Source organism: Dendroctonus ponderosae, unplaced genomic scaffold, assembly GCF_020466585.1.
Source record: "Dendroctonus ponderosae isolate FM_Combo_2020 unplaced genomic scaffold, Dpon_F_20191213v2 Dpon_F_20191213_1, whole genome shotgun sequence".
NCBI classification, from domain to species: Eukaryota; Metazoa; Arthropoda; class Insecta; order Coleoptera; family Curculionidae; genus Dendroctonus; species Dendroctonus ponderosae.
The window spans coordinates 11,127,104-11,145,699 of record NW_026017110.1 but is presented as its reverse complement, the minus strand read 5'-3'; the positions used below and the strand labels follow the sequence as shown (position 1 = coordinate 11,145,699).

Below are 18,596 nucleotides of genomic sequence, written 5' to 3'. Positions count from 1 at the left end.
TGTCCATGAAATTAGAAAAATTCTCGTTAGTCGTTAAAAACACAGGAAAAGGGGGGGGGTCATGACCGGATCCGCCCTTGTGTTGAATGCATTTGAAGATTGGTCAGCTGCTAACCACTTCTAAGTAGCAGAAGCTACAATATTTTGCAGCTGTGTATTTTGGTGGAAATAATTCATTTTATCTCTTCTGACTATATAGGTATTCGTTAAAAAATTATCTCTGTATCCAATATCTATTACTAAATTTTCATTTCTTCTTTTAACAGGATTAAACTTCAATGAAATATTATATAGTTAATTTGGAGGAATTTTAAATTCAAAGCAAATATTGCTTATCGGCCCTTAATCATTGCTCTGTTTTTCACGTTTCTTTGACTTTTATTCATATCTTTTGTGTTCTCACGAGAGGTTGAATTGCACATACGCTGTTTTAAGATCTATTATTTATATTTTAGTTTTAAGATAACTTCCATATAAGCTAGTGAGTGTTGCATCGAACATTTTATTGAAATAATAATAATCTCAATAAGATTACGAATTTCAATTGTCTAATCATAAAAAAATTAAAGCATCCTTTGTTTTCTGAACACTTAAAAGTCGCTTTTAAAGTCCCTGTTCATTGATAGAATTGTCCTCATTGTCTCCATTTTTAAATTCATGGAGTAAAAGAATAGCATATAGTTATATTAGATAAATTGCTTTGAGAAGCTCAAAATAAGGTAAATAAACCCATATGGATTAACCCGATTCTTAACCGTCACTCAACTAAGGGTGTTTTTAATTTTTATCATTAGTTTTCAGATATTTGCGGTTTTTGGAAGACTATTTAACGAACATGTTGGATGATGTTAGTCTTAATTTTTTCATCACCGAATGTACTTTCAGCATGATGGAGCCAAGCCTCATTTTACTCGCCGGGTTCGTAATTTCTTGGATAATAATTTTTGTGGTCGTTGTACTGACAGAGGAGGGCCTCATTTTTGACCGCCGAGATCACCAGGCTTAAATCCACTTGATTACTGCCGTCTGGGGGCGGATCAAATCACTACTTAGTACACGAAACAAGAGTAGATACCGTGAAAGGAATCCATAATGAAATTTTAAATACTGCGAATATCATTAGAAACCATCCCCAAGCAATTCAACGTACAATGCGACATATTAACAAGCTTGCTGTTATGCCACAATTATTTGTTTATACTTATTGCTTTTTGCTTAAAATAGTTACAAAAAAACTTTAGAACTTATAATTTCAGAACCGGTTAAGAATCGGATTAAACCATATGAGTTCATTTATTTCATTTAGACCTGCTGTACGCATTCCCAAAATATTTCCCTTTCCTCCCAAAACACCACTCATAGCTGGGATATCCCAGCTATGAGTAATTTGCATGTGATGGTAAGTTTCATGAAAAAATAAAAATGTTATTGTTTCAGGTATTAACGGAAATAACAGCAGCATGGTAAAATCCCAACGTCAAACCATGGATGATAGCCTTGTGAGTAGTTCTACAAACAACGTGGTGTATTCTCAGGAAGCAGAAGAAATTGCGAGAAGGCGAGCCTTTGCCCATTACGACTGTCAATCTTTGACGACGAACCTTAATTATGCGGTACGATTACGAAGAAATCATTTGGCCAAAAGAAGAAACACTACCACGGGGGCATCCGCAGCGTCTATGTTAATCAGGTCGTCAACACCGGATGGTAAGGCTATTGATAATATTCGTTTCGTAGACATCGTTGCAAATTAGTGTTCCGCTGAATTGTTTTGTTTAAAGTTACACCGATTTATTGACCCTCATTAAACATTTTGCCAGACAATGAATTCCGACAAAACAATTTATAAGAAGGTTTAAAGAGGGAGACCCTGGAAATTGCTTTTTTGTCACGAGCGACCAAGGCCAGCTACGTCCTGCATTAAAATAAGAATTAGATGGGATTCTCTCTGACAGTAAAGCCAAAATACTGAAATGTGATGGCGCTTTTTTATTGGATTGTCTAAAAATGTATTTCCATCATTTCGGGCAACTAACTTTGAAAGTTGCATATACATATTTACAATGAAACCAATATTGGAATCAAAGTTCGGCATTCAAGTTAAACTATCAATACCTTGTTTCTCTATAAGCATGAAATAATTCAAACAAAAAAACGGTTGCAACTAAATAAAACCTTATTCAGAAGTTTTTACTTGCTTAAATAGTCATTATTTCCGTTTATGCTAGGTGAAGGTGACGACGATGGGGGTGATGGTCAATCAAACGAGTTGGTCGAAAGTTGCCCGTTCTTTCGCAATGAAATTGGTGGCGAAGAGGAACGAATTGTGAGTCTTTCCAGGCTGCAAAACGGAACCAAAAACCATAGAAAACCTCTGCATAGGCCACAGCTGGCGTATGGTGTGGCTATATTGGAATTTCCTCCAGGTACTTTTATTTGAAAGTGTACTATTTCTGTAAAAAGCTATGAATTTGATAGAAAAAATCTTTCGTCAAGAAATATAGCTATTTTAGAAGACGAAGTTGAAACCGACGTTTCGAAAACTAATTTTCGCTGGTGTGACTGCCAAAAATTACCAATTTCTTGCAAGTTGGAACCACGATATGCAGGGTGACACAAATGTTTGGACACAACTTGTTTTAATCATAACTTTTTTTATTAAACAACAAAATTACACACGCGAAAGCCAACAAAATGATCTAAAAAATACATAAACACCTATTCGAAATGGCCACCTTCAGCCGACACACAGGCTTGCAGGAGCTTGCGGAAATTTTTGACGATGGTCGCAAATGTTTTCTGAGATTTTGTCCCTCGCCTTTTGGAGAGAACGCTGCAGGGACTCGACGGTGTTGTTGTTTGTAGCGCAGGCCTTTTGCTCCAGGATCGACCAAATTGCGAAGTCCATCGGATTCAGATCGGGCGAGTTGGACGGCCACAAAATCTTGTCCCGGACGGCAATTTTGTTGGTTTTGCAAAAATCCATGGGCGACTTCGCAGAATGAGCCGGGGTCCAATCCAAGTGTTCAGCGCCGTCTTTCAAAATGCGTTTTTGGTAGACTTGGGCGTTGATCTTGACACCGCGCTCGATGAACACCAGCGGCGTCTTTGACCCGAAAGACTTTTTTCAAGGAATCGCAGCGCATTCCGAGTCGTACTAGCTTCATTCGCTCATCCAAGTAATGACCTCTTCCGAGCTTGTAGCTACGAAGCTTTAGGCCCTTCCTGACCGCCTTTCTGTTAATACCCATATGCTTGGCCCGTTTTCTTTGGGGTTCCTTGGTTTTCTTATGGGTTTTCCATGATTCCGGCGAATTCGAAAGCTCAGGTGGTTGGTCTGCCGCTTCTAGACCTGTCTGCCGTCGTGCCCCCTCGTGTCTGCCGTTTAATGATTTTGTAGATCGTGGTTCTTGGAATACCGAGGAGTTTCGTGATGTCAGTCGGCAACTTTTCCGATTCGAACAATTTCACGACGGCAACACGGTTTGTTTCACGGCTCATAGCGACAAACGTAAAAACATCATTTAACATGGGAAACAAACGTAGCTTGCAGATAATTTAACAGGCTGCAAAATAAGCTAAATGTCAACAACACACAAAGTCAAAAATACCATTGATATTTAAATCTACGAAATTTGTCTCCGAACTTTTGCGTCACCCTGTAGTAAAACAAAAGTTTACATTATTTTTGATGAGATTTTAGCAAAAAGCAAAATACTGTCAAATATCTCAAGTAGCCTGAAAGTTATATAGTATTATTCTGTATGTTTTACTAAATATGAAAATATGCATCGCTTATTGACTGAACACAATACGAGCAGTTCGGTACTACTGTTAATTAGCGAGTTTTCTAAACTTTACAACTACTTTTAAGCAACCTTTAAGCATCCCTTTCTACGAATATTTTTCTTTTAGCGACGTTCACACGTAAAGCAGTGGCAAGGGTTTTTTCAAATTATTTCCATTTGCTTTCTGTGAGTCTGTGTTCTAATTTTCTTACGATGGTTTGGAGTATTTTGGCTAAATTGCAATATTTTCTCTACTTGCTTAGGTGAAACTCATTGGCGGCATTCCACATGTCCTTATCAAAGGTTCCCGAGGCCCATCGAAAATGTTGATCAAGGAGCTCTGTATTATCGAAAACACTTTTCAGGACAAGGTAAGTTTATTTATAAGTGTGTAAAATATGTATGTCAAAGAACTGTTTCAAGTTTGCTAAAATTGACGACAGAGCTCTCGTTTAGAACGGTTTCTAAGATTTATTTTGTTCTAAGCTTAACCTATTGGAAAAGAAATCGTACTTGCGGTTACAATTGACTTTCTGTCCGGTCTTGTTTGGTTACCTGTTCCGGCGTTAACTTTTCGACGTCCACGGGCAAAAATCACTATACTCATTTGCTGAAACTCATATTTGTTTTATTAATGTTAAATATTGTATCTTATGGTCATATTAGTTGGGTATATGTTAGACATCAGACTTAGGAATCTGATCTTGGAGAAAACTCGATCAGTTTCAGGAAAATTTAGTTTGGTTTTGAAAAAAATTGATAGGAAAGACTTTTACATAATTCAGGTTCTTTACAGTAAACACTGTTTTTTCAAGTGTATTCATTGTCCCTCAAAAATTCTTCTTTCTTTTCTTTCTTTCTTCAATTCTTCTCGCGATCCGCACCAAATTTTATAGAAAGATAAATACACATTCACGAAATGAGAATGAAACGTCCTAATGAACACTTTTTGTTAACATAATAGTATTTTTTCAAAACCTTTCTTATGGGTATTTCGCTTAAAAATGTTGGCTTTTAAAAAAGACAGAATTGTTTCACAATTAAGAACGAATTCTTTATCAAAAGGTAATCAAGAGCATAGAGAGTAACCTTGCAGAGAAATCAAATCGACGTGATTTATTAACAATGATGCCGTCAACATTTCGTAATTGAAAGTTCGAATATACATAAAAATCGAAGAGACCAGTTTCAAAAGAGAATAAACATGACATTCATTTAAAAGGCAAGTTAAATGCTACGCAACCCTATATTTAAAATTTTGTTTATGGGGTTAACACTTGGTTTACCACATTGTTCAAAAGATTCTAAACTAAGTTCTTTGGAAGCAATTTCGAGCCAACGCTAATGGTCTTTATTTACCTTCCTTTTGAAGTCTTAAATACTACTCACTCTACTCATGCAATACAAACATGCCGGTAACTGTTGATATTGTGGTATGAATATGTTTTGCGAAGACTACAATACTACATATGCATATGCCTTGTCTGTATTCTGTAAAGTATTTTAAATAGTATACTCCAATAAATTCAATGAAAAAAATTAATAAACACATTAATCAACTTTTAAATGTTTTGCGTTGCGTTCCATGTTCGATGGAGTTTTTAGTCCGACTTACAATAAAGTTGGCTGAAAGTAAATTTGAAGATGCAGTTGTAAGTATGTTTCTATAGACAACTGCTAATATTTTAAACGGGTGAACGTGAACGTGGAAACGTGATTTATTTTAAACTGTGACTTTAACGTGTGAACGCGTAGCGCCATCATCAGATTAAAATTCAAAACAAACTACAAACACCAATTTACAATTAAAATATGTTGTACACAAACTATAATTTAGAAAGCATTAAAACATCCATTAGTCCTTAAGGAGAAATTATTGTTTGGGAGAGAAAAACATTTGAAAAACTTTTCCACATACAAAACATTTGAACTCTCTCTGTTTTGAACAGCCAAGCCTATAGAAACAAATTGAAAATAAACTACAAACACCAATTTACAACTAAAATATGTTGCACAAAAACTGTAATTTAGAAAGCATTAAAACATCCATTAGTTCGTAAGGAGAAAAGATTCTTTGGGAGAGCAAAACATTTGAAAACTTACGCTATTTGATTCTCTATAGGCTTGGCTGCTCAAAACAGAGAGCCTTCACTCATCTTGCTAAGCGTCGAGAGGCAATTATTTTCAACGACTGCTTGCAATCTAAGAAAATTTTCCAGTCTATAAAAATAGATTATCATATATTACATATTTCATTAAATTTGCAATACATAAGTCAGTTGGCATATTTAGATATACACAGAGTGCGGAATTTAAAGATAATTTTCAAAATTGAAGCTATTGAGGTGTAAGCTCATAGAGGGGGGTTACAACATAACAAATTCGGACACAGAGAACACATAACGAAATAAAAAGAAATAATGAATACCCAATAGCTGATACTTTAAGACGGATAAACAAATCGAAAGAGATGCCGTAACAAGTTTGTGTAATAAAGACATTGACATTGATACTGAGCAAGAAACATGCCAGCTATTTTTGTAAAACGAAAGTCACTTGCAAACGCCTTCGCCGTTCCGATGACACCTTTAAATCTCGAGTAAACCTGAAATACTTTGAACTTGAAGATGTACACCTACTTCTCGACTGAGTTTTAAATAATTTATGGCCGACAGTCTGTCGACATGTTGAACTGGTAATTAGGAGATTTGCTTGGTATCTATGGAATGGAATAAATTTAATTTTATATAACTACTTCTATTTTCTGCAGTAAGTTACTGATTTTTATTGCAAATTTACTACGGGAATTGATAAAAGTTCATTACCAGAGTGTAAACGTATAGCTGTAGCGTTTAGCTTGCTTCCGTTCCAACTGAGAACAGGTATTCTCGTTTAAGATACCTCTTGTCGATTTTTCTCATATTTCATTATAGGTATCTCTTATTACATGATTTAATTTGAGCCCCCGTATCCGATAATTAAATTAACATATGAGCTAATATGTCAGGGGTATTTTATAAAGATTATTAATTACGTTAATGGTTCAGAAAGTAATTTTAAATGAAGATCCTGCGAATATTTTTTTTTTAATTGAACCCCACTGCAAACATACTAAAATCTCAACATAGGAGGATGAGATTGTTTTTGGTGTTATATTCAAGAACTGCCAAACGTAGAATTTTTATATTTTGCTCCATGTTTATAGCTGTCTAAAGTACAGTACAGTATACATTTTTTACATTACGTTCTAAGCCTTTTCCTAAAATATTTGTGCAATCAAAATAATTACGTACAATCTTTGGATATGCTTAAGAAAACTGTATGACGTTATTCTCAAATTTTGAAAAACTCAGTGTTAGTTACAAATGTTAAATTTTCGCGTAGGATGTTTTTTCGAGAAAATGCATGTTTTGCAAATAACACATGAGGTACATTTGGTTAAAATAATAAAATATTTATGTAAAGTTACTTTAGCTGCTTTTTCACCAGAATCAGATAATCAGCTAGTGAAAAGCGAGTCAAGAAAAGTGATGTTTTAGCTAAGAATATCAAAGCATAAACTAAAATGCTTTTATGTTGTTTAAATACCAAACAGCCAGCCAATATTTACTTTAATGTTATTTTTAAAACCAAGATGAAAATGAGCTAATAAAAATGTTATGTTTTTTTAATTAACCTATATAAATAAATTTGCGTTAACCCAAGTGTAGTAACTTTGTGCTTTAAAAATTGGGGAATAATTTGCAAAATTTCTTACAGCTTTAATGTTTTTATAAAAATTATCAATTCACTTTTTTATTACATACCTGACTTCAAAACTAATGTTTTGTATTTATCATTTCTTAATCCAGTCTTTTTGAATGATGGATTACTGTACATTGATCTAGACATACAGAAAATGTATTGAATATACGAAAATTGCCCATTTCCTGTATGTCAGTGCATTAATGATTTTTTTTCAATTGTGGTTTCCTTTACAGAACATCAGAACTGGTTTGGAATGGACGAGCAGCTCGGACCTGTGGCTATTTCAATAAAGCGAGAAAAAGTTATACATCCTGAGAACCAATTGACTACTACCCTTACGCAGTACCAGTATAGGTGAGTTTTATAAAAGCGGGAGTTTTGGCAAGTATGCCATAACTAATAATAATAATTATAACTTAAAGTATTAAGTTATAATTATTATTGCCTGATATCGCAAAAATTCAACTTTAAACCAAAAAATATACCGGGTTATTCACGCTATACGACACGGAAGTTTGCGGCTAAACCGTTTGATTTTTAAAAAGTATTATTTTATGAATTGAGAGACGCTTACCGGACCCACATTTTAAAAATATTTTTGTAATGACACAGTGTCCCAAAAGCCACAAGTTGTGTTTTTTTTAAATAAAGTACCCTATACATTATTGCATTTTTGGATTCTCTGAGCAAAATAAGTGTTTGTTTTAATAAGGTTTATAATACATACATTTTAAGGTTTTATCAAAATCTAATCTTATTTTTATGTGTCAAATACTTTAGAATTATTTAAGTTATGTAAGCGTAATTTGTAGCGAAATGTAACAAGAAATCATATTTTATATCCCAATGATAATAAATTTGCCATGTTATACATGGTGTCCACAAATTTAAACTAATTAAATTAGAACTTTAAGTGGCTATAACTTGATTAATTTAAATAATACCAGGAAATGAAAATTTTAAATACTTATCGAATGGTATTAGGTTGTTAATAGGTAAGTTTTTGCCTTTTTACAAAATACGCCAAATAATCGTTATTGCAGTTAATGTCTAACATTGTTAAGTGGCAATAAAGCACATGTTTTTTTTGAGCAAAATCTATGAATGCTACAAGATTTTTCAAACAGCACAAAATTGTGAATAAATGATTAGTGCATAAACCAAAAAAAATGAGTTGATTCCATCCACCAAATAAATGGTTCTGGTAGTTTTTGTACCACGACTCTACTCAAGAATTCACCACTTGTCCAAAGCGGCTGAACTCGATGGTTTCAGGAAAATATGGGTCTCAGATAAGAACAAATTCACAGCGAGTTTCACCAAAATACATCATACCATTCTCCCGATATTTCAAAAAATCTATTTTTTTTTGAAGAACTGACCATCAATAGCAGAGGAGCCAGACATTTTTTGTTAATAAAAGTTAGATCAGAGTCAGATCGTCTTCTTTTGATCCAAAGATCGCTGTACCCTTTTGATCACGTGCTTACGGGACACCCTGTATATAAAAAAGTACATGTGATTAATATGTAATTAAAATTAGTAATTTCTGATTACTATTCCCGAGCAAGTATAAATACAAACTTTTTCTATTTTCCTGTTTTTTTATTTTATTTTAAAGCCTCATGTTTTTCTTTTCAATCACCACTGTTCACAGTGGAATATTTTTATCTAGAACTAGTTCTTGTCAGTTTCTTTCACCCGTTCAACAAATTAATATATTCTTTATATAAATAAACGGGAATGAAGCTGTTTATATAGACTTTAAAAATTAGTTTCAGTTTTCACCATGTTAAAAAAATATTTTTGTTTTTTAACACCCTGTTTAAAATTAATTTTTCTGCTTATATTAATTGTTTTTCGAGTATATACAACGAGCAACCTAAACTGTAATTTTGCGAAAAGCAACAAATTAACAGAAGCGAGTTCATTGATGCGTATGATCTCCAATGTTACAAACTGCTGTCTTCGCTGTGGATATCGATCGAACGGATTTTTTTGGGCAACACACACTCGTAATCGCCAAGATAAAAATGAAAATATATCATATTCACGTAAAAGATGAAAGTGTCACATTTTAAACGTTGTGATGAAAGTAACATAACATTAGTGCCAGTTAAATGTTTCCAGTTGCGGAAAGTACCATCAGTTTTTAAACTGACTACTTTTTTTTAAACTATTGGCTACGTTAAAAAGTGGATTCCGTTCATATTCTAAAGACAGTAAAATGTTGGCTGTAAAACGAAACAGGGAAGTTATTTTCTGAAAAAAATGTATTAGTAGTCAAGACAAGAATTAATTTTCAGCTTCATGGAAACTGTTTTTACATAATTTGTAGAAATCCGATTTCGGCAAGGCAAGTAATTTAATCAAATAGACGACGAAATCATTTGTATGGTTTATATCTGTAAATATTCCATATTCTGTAATTAATAATCTATATAAACATTTTCTGATCGTTTCTTTCAATTCTGCATCCGTTAGTCGCTAAGATATACAAACGATGAGCAACGTTTGTACCAGATCGGATTAAAAACATCGTTATTCCATACAAAATCCATTTTATTTTCATTCATACTTCCTAAGTTAAACAGCTGCATCCATCATTAAAATTCATTCATAAACTTCCTATTTGCAGCCTGCTTCTCACTAATATTAAAATATCTTGTTTACATTGAAACCGACGTGTTCACAAATGTGAACGCTTTGTTTTAAATTTATCTCGCGATTTTTCTCTGATGTACGGTTTTCCATTTTAATGTTACATATTGTCGATGAATCAACGTACGACAGGTGTGATTTGAATTAGTCACCATATATTAGTGTGTGAGAATCACGACTCAAACCAGGACAAGAATTAGACTACATTTTGTGATATATATTTTAAGATATCGATAATTTCTTATTTTCAATTTTAACAGTTGAATTGCCTTACATTAAAAAGAGCGAATAAATATATATATATTTCTCTTTTGCATGTGAAAGTGTACATTTGATTTGATTTTTTATTATTTTTATTCTACTTTTCAACTGTAAAGGCATTTGACGTGAGCTGTGGGGAAGATGTCCCAGTTTGTCGGCAAGCATTAAATAACTTGCATAATGCATTCAAGAATGTAGTTCTATCGGCTATTAAGGACTCGACCGCTGCGCCGTCGTCGTCAATTGCTTTATTGTTTTTCATCTTTTAGTGCCCTTCTTATTTCGTCTAAGTTAATGTTGGGAATATCCTCGGACCCTGGATTTTGAACTCTATACTGGTATCCCAGCGCACTGCCTTTTTTATCGCTATATAGTGTCGCGTAGAAGTCATCTACAACCTTTAATATTTCCATTTTGTTTGTGGTTATTTGGCCGCTCTGTTTAGTTAGCTTGCAGATGTTTTTCCTGCCTTCGGAGAGTGGCTTCCGCAGTGATTTCATGCCCTTATTTTGCTCAATGACCTTTAAGGTTTCATTTGTGTTGTATCTTCTTGTGTCCCTTCGTACGGTCTTGGATATTTCTCTGTTTAGGCGTCTTAATTCTGCTGCGTTTGTTCTATTTTAATTTGTCAGATTTATTCTCCTTTCCATTAGTTGTTTAGTGCTTGTATTGACTTTTTTGTTTTGTTGGGTGCTTTGTGTCCGGCATTCTTTTACTGCCGTTTGTATAGAATTTGTAATAAGTGTGTTCAGACCTTCTATATTCGGGTCTAAAACACTTTCCATATGCGCTAGCTGTGATGTTATTCTATGCTGATACTGAGTTTCATCTCTAAGCGGTCTCCATTTACATTTTCATTGACCATTTTGGATCGGACCAGTCACATCTCACACTGTTTCCTTTCGGTTGGATATGATACAGTCGATTCAATTTTTGTTGAACCGCCGATAGAAGCTTTTCATTCCAAATTTGTTATGCTGTAGAAAAAATGAAGAAGCTTTTGACCTCTCTTATTCCTTACTCCAAATCCTTGGGTTCCCAACGATGTGTCGGTTTCATCTTCCTTATGCCCCAATTTAGCGTTAAAGTCCCTTATTAGCATGCGGTGGTGGGTAGGTATTTATACGGTGGGTAGGTATATCTGTATTGCTGTATTTATATCATATAATATTCCACCTCAGCGTCCGAGTGTGCGGATGTAGGTCCGTATACCTGGATAATTTTGAACGAGTATCTAGTGTTTAGTTTGTATATGAGGTACACTACTCTATTACTGATACTGTAGATCTTGGTGACGCTTTTATATCCTTTTTGCGTACTGGGAACCAGACTTTCCCTTCCGTTAGGTGGGTGGCTTCCTCTGTAGTGTTCTTCTCTCCTTGTTCCTCATCCGTTTTTTTATGTTCGCTTTATCCCATTTGATATGGGAGAGTTCTTCGTCGAGTTCTTGTAATTTCTGGGTTTTTGATAACGTTCTGGTATTTAGAGTAGCTATGGTTTATCAATCTGTAATAAAAGACGTGAGGAAATGCTGTCTTTTTTAAAGACAAACATTTTTGGGGCGAAATACCCAACAAGAAGTTTGTAAAAAAATGAATCCGCCTCAACAATATAGAACTTGTAGATAAGTTTTATATTATTATTCTATATTATATATATTCGAAACGTCAAGGTAATTTTTCAAATTAATTTCTCTACTAATTGGAATTTTCTCTTACAGCTTGAGCCTAAGTGTGTCGCAGGATTATTTATCAATCTGTAATAAAAGACGTGAGAAAATTCTGTCTTTCTTAAAGACAAAAATTTTTGAGGCGAAATACCGAAAAAGAAGTTTGTAAAAAAATATAGAACTTATCTATAAAATACGTAGTTATTCGTGCGGCTATTGCTCGATTTTCGTTAAGCTAATGATGTCCGTTGTAAACTATGCAGTGTGAACTTTTCTAATGAACAACTATAACAGTTGTAAACATTCAAGTTTCAATAATTTAAAAAATATTGAGACAAGATGTTCATACTGATGTTTTGTCTACGAAATACTAACAACGGCAGGGATCTAACATAGGAATTTTATTTTCTTTGTACTCGTGCCAAACGTTTGCCAGACATAAAATTCTGAAAATATTTGGTTGTTTACTTTTTACATAAATAAACCAAAATAATGTATTAATTCTAGTTTATAGTCTAGATTGGTTTTTTTCCTAATTATTTTATAGTATATTTGTTGTTTATATGATATTTTTCAATATATCGAGAGTTTTTTAAATAGCTACATTACACGATAATCTCAGTTGGAAATTCGTATAAATGTTGGCATTTTCAATTGCATATGCTTCGGTTTGAACTAAAATGTTGGCCAAATCTAAAATTATACTGGGTTCTATCCGTTGTTGCTTAGTTAAAGTTGGATACGATACGATTCCATCATCTTTCGTATATGTGCGTTAATTCAAAATAGCCAATCCAATTAATTTACAGTTCCTGAAAGAATATCTTACTTGAGTTCATAATAAAATATATGTCTTGCTACGACTCACTATCTGAAACACATTTTTAAAAGAAATTTCAGCGATATATTTCTGTTCCTTATAATTCAAATTCCTGAAAAATTTGTATCAAGCTAAATCATTTTCGTGTTTTCATTGCAGATTGGTGGTTCGTACGTCCGAGCTGCAAACTTTAAGAGGGGCAGTATTGGAAGATGCAATTCCCAATATTAAAGCCTCGAATAACCCTAAGACTTTAAATACCAAAGAAGTGCTCGAGTATGTTGCACCAGAAGTTCAACTTAGTTGTCTTAGATTAGGTTTACAAAATCAGACCACTGTAGATCAGTTACTAAAACTAGATGAGCAGGGCTTAACAAACAATTATAAGGTGAGTGGTTACTATTAGATGAGTAGCAGTACTTGTGTAAGTTGAATCTATCCACTATCCACATGATTTTTTTAATTTAATTTTTAATTACTGAAACTAGTCAGCAGATGACCATCCATCATATCAAAAAGCTTTGATATTATTGCCAATAGGGAAACTGGTCTGTACAACTTAGCATCGTGTTGAGGTTTGGAGACCATGATGACTTCAGCTCTTTTCCACATTGCCGATCATATTTTAACCCGATTGAGGCGTTTAGTGGATATGTTAACATCAGTATCCCCTGGGTAGTTGTTTCAAGATTTGTTCTGTACTTAAATGAAACCCAGGAGCCTTTTTTGGGATGAGATTATTACTAATTTCTTCAGATACTTTTTTCGGTGCAACAGGAGCAATTATGTCTGTCGAAATGGAGGACACAACTGGTTTTCGAACTTTCTTTGTAACCTTCCAGAAGGAATATTCAGTTTTGTTATCTGCTGATACATTAAATTTATAATAAAGAAATTGAGAGAATTCTGTTGATCTGAAAATTTCACGTTTTAGCTCTTGAGTTTGTCTATTTACTAATGCCTTATCGCTAGGATGACCTTTTAGGGAAACTACCGCCTCAAACTTGCTTTTCTTTTCTCTTTAACTAAAATCCGAATTGCATCCGGATTGTTTAAACCTTTAGTGATGTGAGTAATTTCTTTGGTGTTTTTTCGAGTTCGAGTTGTTCGGCTGTTTTCAAGCTTACGTTGCTTGGAAGCTCTTCCAATCCGTTGTTTTGTTGGTGAGCGTTGGCTTCGCTTCTCTTTTAATGATTTTTTCACTCATAGCCATAACTACTGCTGAATGATCTGATTCAAGATCAAAGCAGTCATTAATATATAATTCAATAGTACTTTTCTGGAAATAGAAAAGCAATAGATTTGGGATTTTCGTCGCATCCACCGACCAGTAAGTTGGCTTTCCCATGGAATGCCAGTTTTATATTGGCGTTTCCTTTTATATTTGTTATTCTTGCGCCCCAATCTACGTGTTTGTCATCAAAGTCTCCTCTTAGTCTGAATCTGTCTCCCATATGTCGTAATACCTATATGCTAACGAATAATCGTGTATTTTAAGAGTATATCTCAGTGGTATATAAATGTTTTTCTGCTTTTAATTTTTTTAATAATTGTAGGTGGGCATAATGTATTGTAAGGCAGGGCAATCATCTGAAGAGGAAATGTATAACAATGAAGATGCGGGTCCAGCATTCACTGAATTTTTAGAAACTATAGGCAAAAAAGTGAAATTGCAAGGTTTTGATAAATACAAAGCAGGCCTAGATACCAAAGGTAAATCAACATTTAACGTATGAGACCTTCTGAAACCACTTTTATTGTATCTGAATTTATCCACAGTTTTAAGAAGTACTAAACAATCTTGACTAATTTAAATTAATCTCCTTAGCGGATTCCACTGGTTTTTACTCGGTATATGCACAGTATCAAGATTGTGAAATAATGTTCCATGTGTCAACAATGTTGCCGTTTACTTCAAGCAATCGACAACAACTGTTAAGAAAGAGGCATATTGGGAACGATATTGTCACAATCGTATTTCAGGTAAGCCATTTGAACCACCTATTAAATTTACTAATTTTAAAATTAAATTGTTTTATTTGCTCTGCCTATTTCAAACCCCTATCATTTCTTTCTGTGCATATAGATACACTCAATAAGCTTATAATAATTAAGCAATTTTTAATGGTTTGGTTGCTCTTGCTATGCTGAATGTCAGGCAATGAAATATTAATTCGAATAATATATTTTTTTCAAAACATCGACCACCCTTCATGAAATTTTGGATAAAAAGCAAAAATTTTGCATTCGAGTTTTTTTACTGCTTTCGACCTAAGGAACTTCTCAATTATTCAAATTTACGATTTTTGGAGTATTTGGAGATAATTTTTCCAAAACATCGACCTCCACTCATGAAATGTTGGGCATAAAACAAAAAATTTACATTCGACTTTTTTTACTGCTTTCCAATTATGCAAATTTACGGTTTTTAAGGTATTTAAAGAGATTTAAGTTTTTTCCAAAACATCGACTCATGAAATGTTGGAAAAAAAAACAAAAAGTTACATGCGAGTTTTTTGACTGCTTTTGACCTATGAAACTTCCTAATTATGCAAATTTAAGTTTTTCGGGGCATTTGGAAATATTTTTTTATTGTAATGTCTGAATATACTTTATGCAATATGATGCCCACCACAGAATTCTATAAATATATATCATTGTGATTTTAGGAACCAGGAGCGCAACCGTTTACACCTAAAGGAATACGATCTCAATTTCAACACGTATTTATTGTTGTTAACGCATTGAATCCGTGTACCGAAAATACGCATTACAAAATTGCGGTCTCTAGATCAAAAGATGTTGAAGTTTTCGGGCCACCCATAAAAGAAAGTGCAGTTTTTCCGAAAGGAAAAGCATTTGCAGAATTTCTCTTGGCGAAGGTAAAAATATAAAATGCGATATGACTGGTTGTCAAATATTTTTCAATTTATTGGAAACGTTTTAGGTGGTAAATGCTGAAAATGCTGCTCATAGATCTGAAAAATTTGTTACCATGGCCACACGAACACGGCAAGAATACTTGAAAGATCTAGTCTCACACTATTCCACTAACACTCCAGTCGATACAGGCCAAAAATTTTGTAAGTACTTATGCGACCAACATGTTGTTGCTTAACATTTTGTAGAAAATTTTACGTCTAACCTTTAGTTACTGCTATGGTAAAAGGATAACACTAGTTAGATTAAAAATTTTCTGGAAAATTTAATGTTCATTGCCATCCTTGGTTTGAGACTATCTAGTACAGCCTAGCAAAATACAATTTAGGCTATATTTCAGCGATATTCAGCAGCAAAAAAAAGGACAAGTTACGCCCAAGGTTCATTCCAGATTTATGTCAAAGAGGAGCCATTCTATGGCAAGTTTTATTGGACGACAGCGGTCAAGGGCAGCAAATTGAATGTTTCCTAGGTAAAACTATATTTGAATAACCTACCAATTTGCTTTTGATTACTCAAACTTAATTGTTTACAGGTATTTCTTCTGATTCGTTCGTGCTAATTGAAGAGCAAACTCGCCAAATAGTATTTGTAACTCCCTGTAAAAGCATACTAGGGTGGTCACCGCAGACGAACAGCTTGAGAATATACCATCATCAAGGAGAATGTATGATAATACACATGCGGGACACGCATGGCGATACAGATGAGCTGGTTGAAATCATGAGTAGATTAGAAGCTGTGACAAACGGACTTAAAGCCAAAGAATTCTCTATTAGGTAAGATTAGAAAACATTCTGTAAAAACTAGACAAATTTTAGAAGATATTTAGTTTTAATAAACGTTTTGTTATATGCCCCTTTTCAGTCGTAATATAATGGGTCAGTTAGGCTTCCACGTGCAGCCAGATGGTATTGTAACTTTAGTAGAAAATCAAGGACAAGCTTGGCAAGCGGGTTTAAGGCAAAATTCTAGATTGGTTGAGATATGCAAGGTAAATTAGCCAAATTTACTAATTGTACGAATATTAAGTTATCACTTATAAACTCCCAGGTGGCTGTTGCAACCCTGACTTATGATCAAATGGTTGATCTTCTTAAAACCTCTTTGACTGTAACTTTGACTGTGATACTTCCTTTACCTGACGGATATCCTAGAAAAGGCTGTACCTTACAAAACTGTAAATATAACGAGGCTCACTATGATGGTAACTACTTAATTTGATCAAAATATTACTTTTCTGCAGAATAGTATGTATCTAACTATTATTAATTTCGTCCGTTCTAGGTGATTACGATAACATGACAAATGGGAGTGAAGAAAACACGAAGTCGCGACGGGCGCCTCCAATGCAAGCTGTGTCTGGGAATCATCGTCGTGTGTATGAAAGAAGTTTTTCACCACCAAGAAGTAGCAATAGTTCTGGATATGGTACTGGAAGTAGTAGCAAGTCATTTTATGCCCAGGAAAATAGATATCACGGCAACACTGCAGAGGTACAATTTAACAAGATTGATATTGAACAGTTTTAAGCTCTCTAATATGTTTTTATTATTTTCTAAACTCTTTCTTTATAACCATAAGTTTATTTGTGAAGTGGGCCAAAAATACTAAATCAAACATATTTAATTTTCAGTGACGCACAACTCAAATGTAATACTTGAAAAATATATAAATTTGTTTTAAGGCGTTCAAATTTAGTTGTTCACAATCGAATTATCCTATTATTATTCAAAAGTTGAAAGTTATTGAATTTTGCCTGCTTCAGCATATAAAATTTTCGCGATCGCGTTGGGCTGCATGCAGGCCCAAATTTCGCTGAATTTATTTTCTGGTCGTGAGGTTTCGTTTTGAACTTCTTGTTTTAACAGAATTCAACACTAATGCGCCAGAACGTGATATAAAAAAATTGAGATTTGCACTGACCGTAACGTAAGCATATTTACTAAATTATTGAAATCAATATTGTCTTGTGTATTTATTCAATATTGAACAATTCATTTTAAAATCGAATCTGTAAAATAATTTGAAAAAATTCAAATTAAAAAAGAAAAGATCGCATGTACAGTGCGGTTTTGACCACGTTTTTTGATATATTTGCGTGATATATCAACCATAAACCAAGTTGTCGAGAATTGCGCGATTTCCAAAGTTAGCCGCCGACCCCAGGGTTAGTCGGAGGCATCTTGAGACGTATATTTGAAACAAATTTTATACTAGCAACTTATCACTAAATGCTAAGAAAATATGAATATAATTTTAATCTGAATGAGACATACTGTATAAGTTATATCACATGTAAGACCTGTAATAATTTAGAGATAAGATACATCTAAGCATTCAATATTTATATTTCTTTAGAATACTTTGACGAATTCCTCGAGTGCTCAGTTCAACGAAGACAAAAAATGGTACGAACTTTTGCAGGATTTTGAGCCACCTCCAATACCTTCGAAAAGCAGCAATTCTCGAACTTCTCAACATACTAACAATACGTTTCCCTGCTCACCAAAGCGACTCAATCATCACCAGGTAAAGAATAATGTTTTTCTATTACTGTTGTACATTTGTGTGTAAATCAAGGTTATTTTTAATTAAATAATATTATGAGGAGTAGTACTAGTAAACATCTTCATTTCTAAAAAAAGGCTATCGACCTATCGTCATATGATTTGTATTGTATATACATTGTACATACTTTCCTGACTGT

The 18,596-nt window shown here is 33.8% G+C and overlaps 1 protein-coding gene across 2 annotated transcripts in view; it reads left to right on the top strand.

Moving 5' to 3' along the window:
- Positions 1-18,596, top strand: part of LOC109536066 (signal-induced proliferation-associated 1-like protein 1) — a gene marked incomplete in the record, with an annotated part of 80,668 nt that overhangs the window by 58,436 nt on the left and 3,636 nt on the right. Inside the window, 15 exon segments of one of the 2 annotated variants that reach the window (XM_048661173.1) lie at positions 1,438-1,707; positions 2,229-2,426; positions 4,052-4,159; positions 7,769-7,889; positions 13,106-13,334; positions 14,503-14,659; positions 14,775-14,929; positions 15,616-15,828; positions 15,894-16,029; positions 16,215-16,358; positions 16,422-16,665; positions 16,754-16,880; positions 16,940-17,093; positions 17,174-17,382; positions 18,248-18,418. In XM_048661173.1, the coding sequence (XP_048517130.1) occupies positions 1,438-1,707; positions 2,229-2,426; positions 4,052-4,159; positions 7,769-7,889; positions 13,106-13,334; positions 14,503-14,659; positions 14,775-14,929; positions 15,616-15,828; positions 15,894-16,029; positions 16,215-16,358; positions 16,422-16,665; positions 16,754-16,880; positions 16,940-17,093; positions 17,174-17,382; positions 18,248-18,418 (2,636 nt within the window). 2 annotated transcript variants of the gene reach the window in all.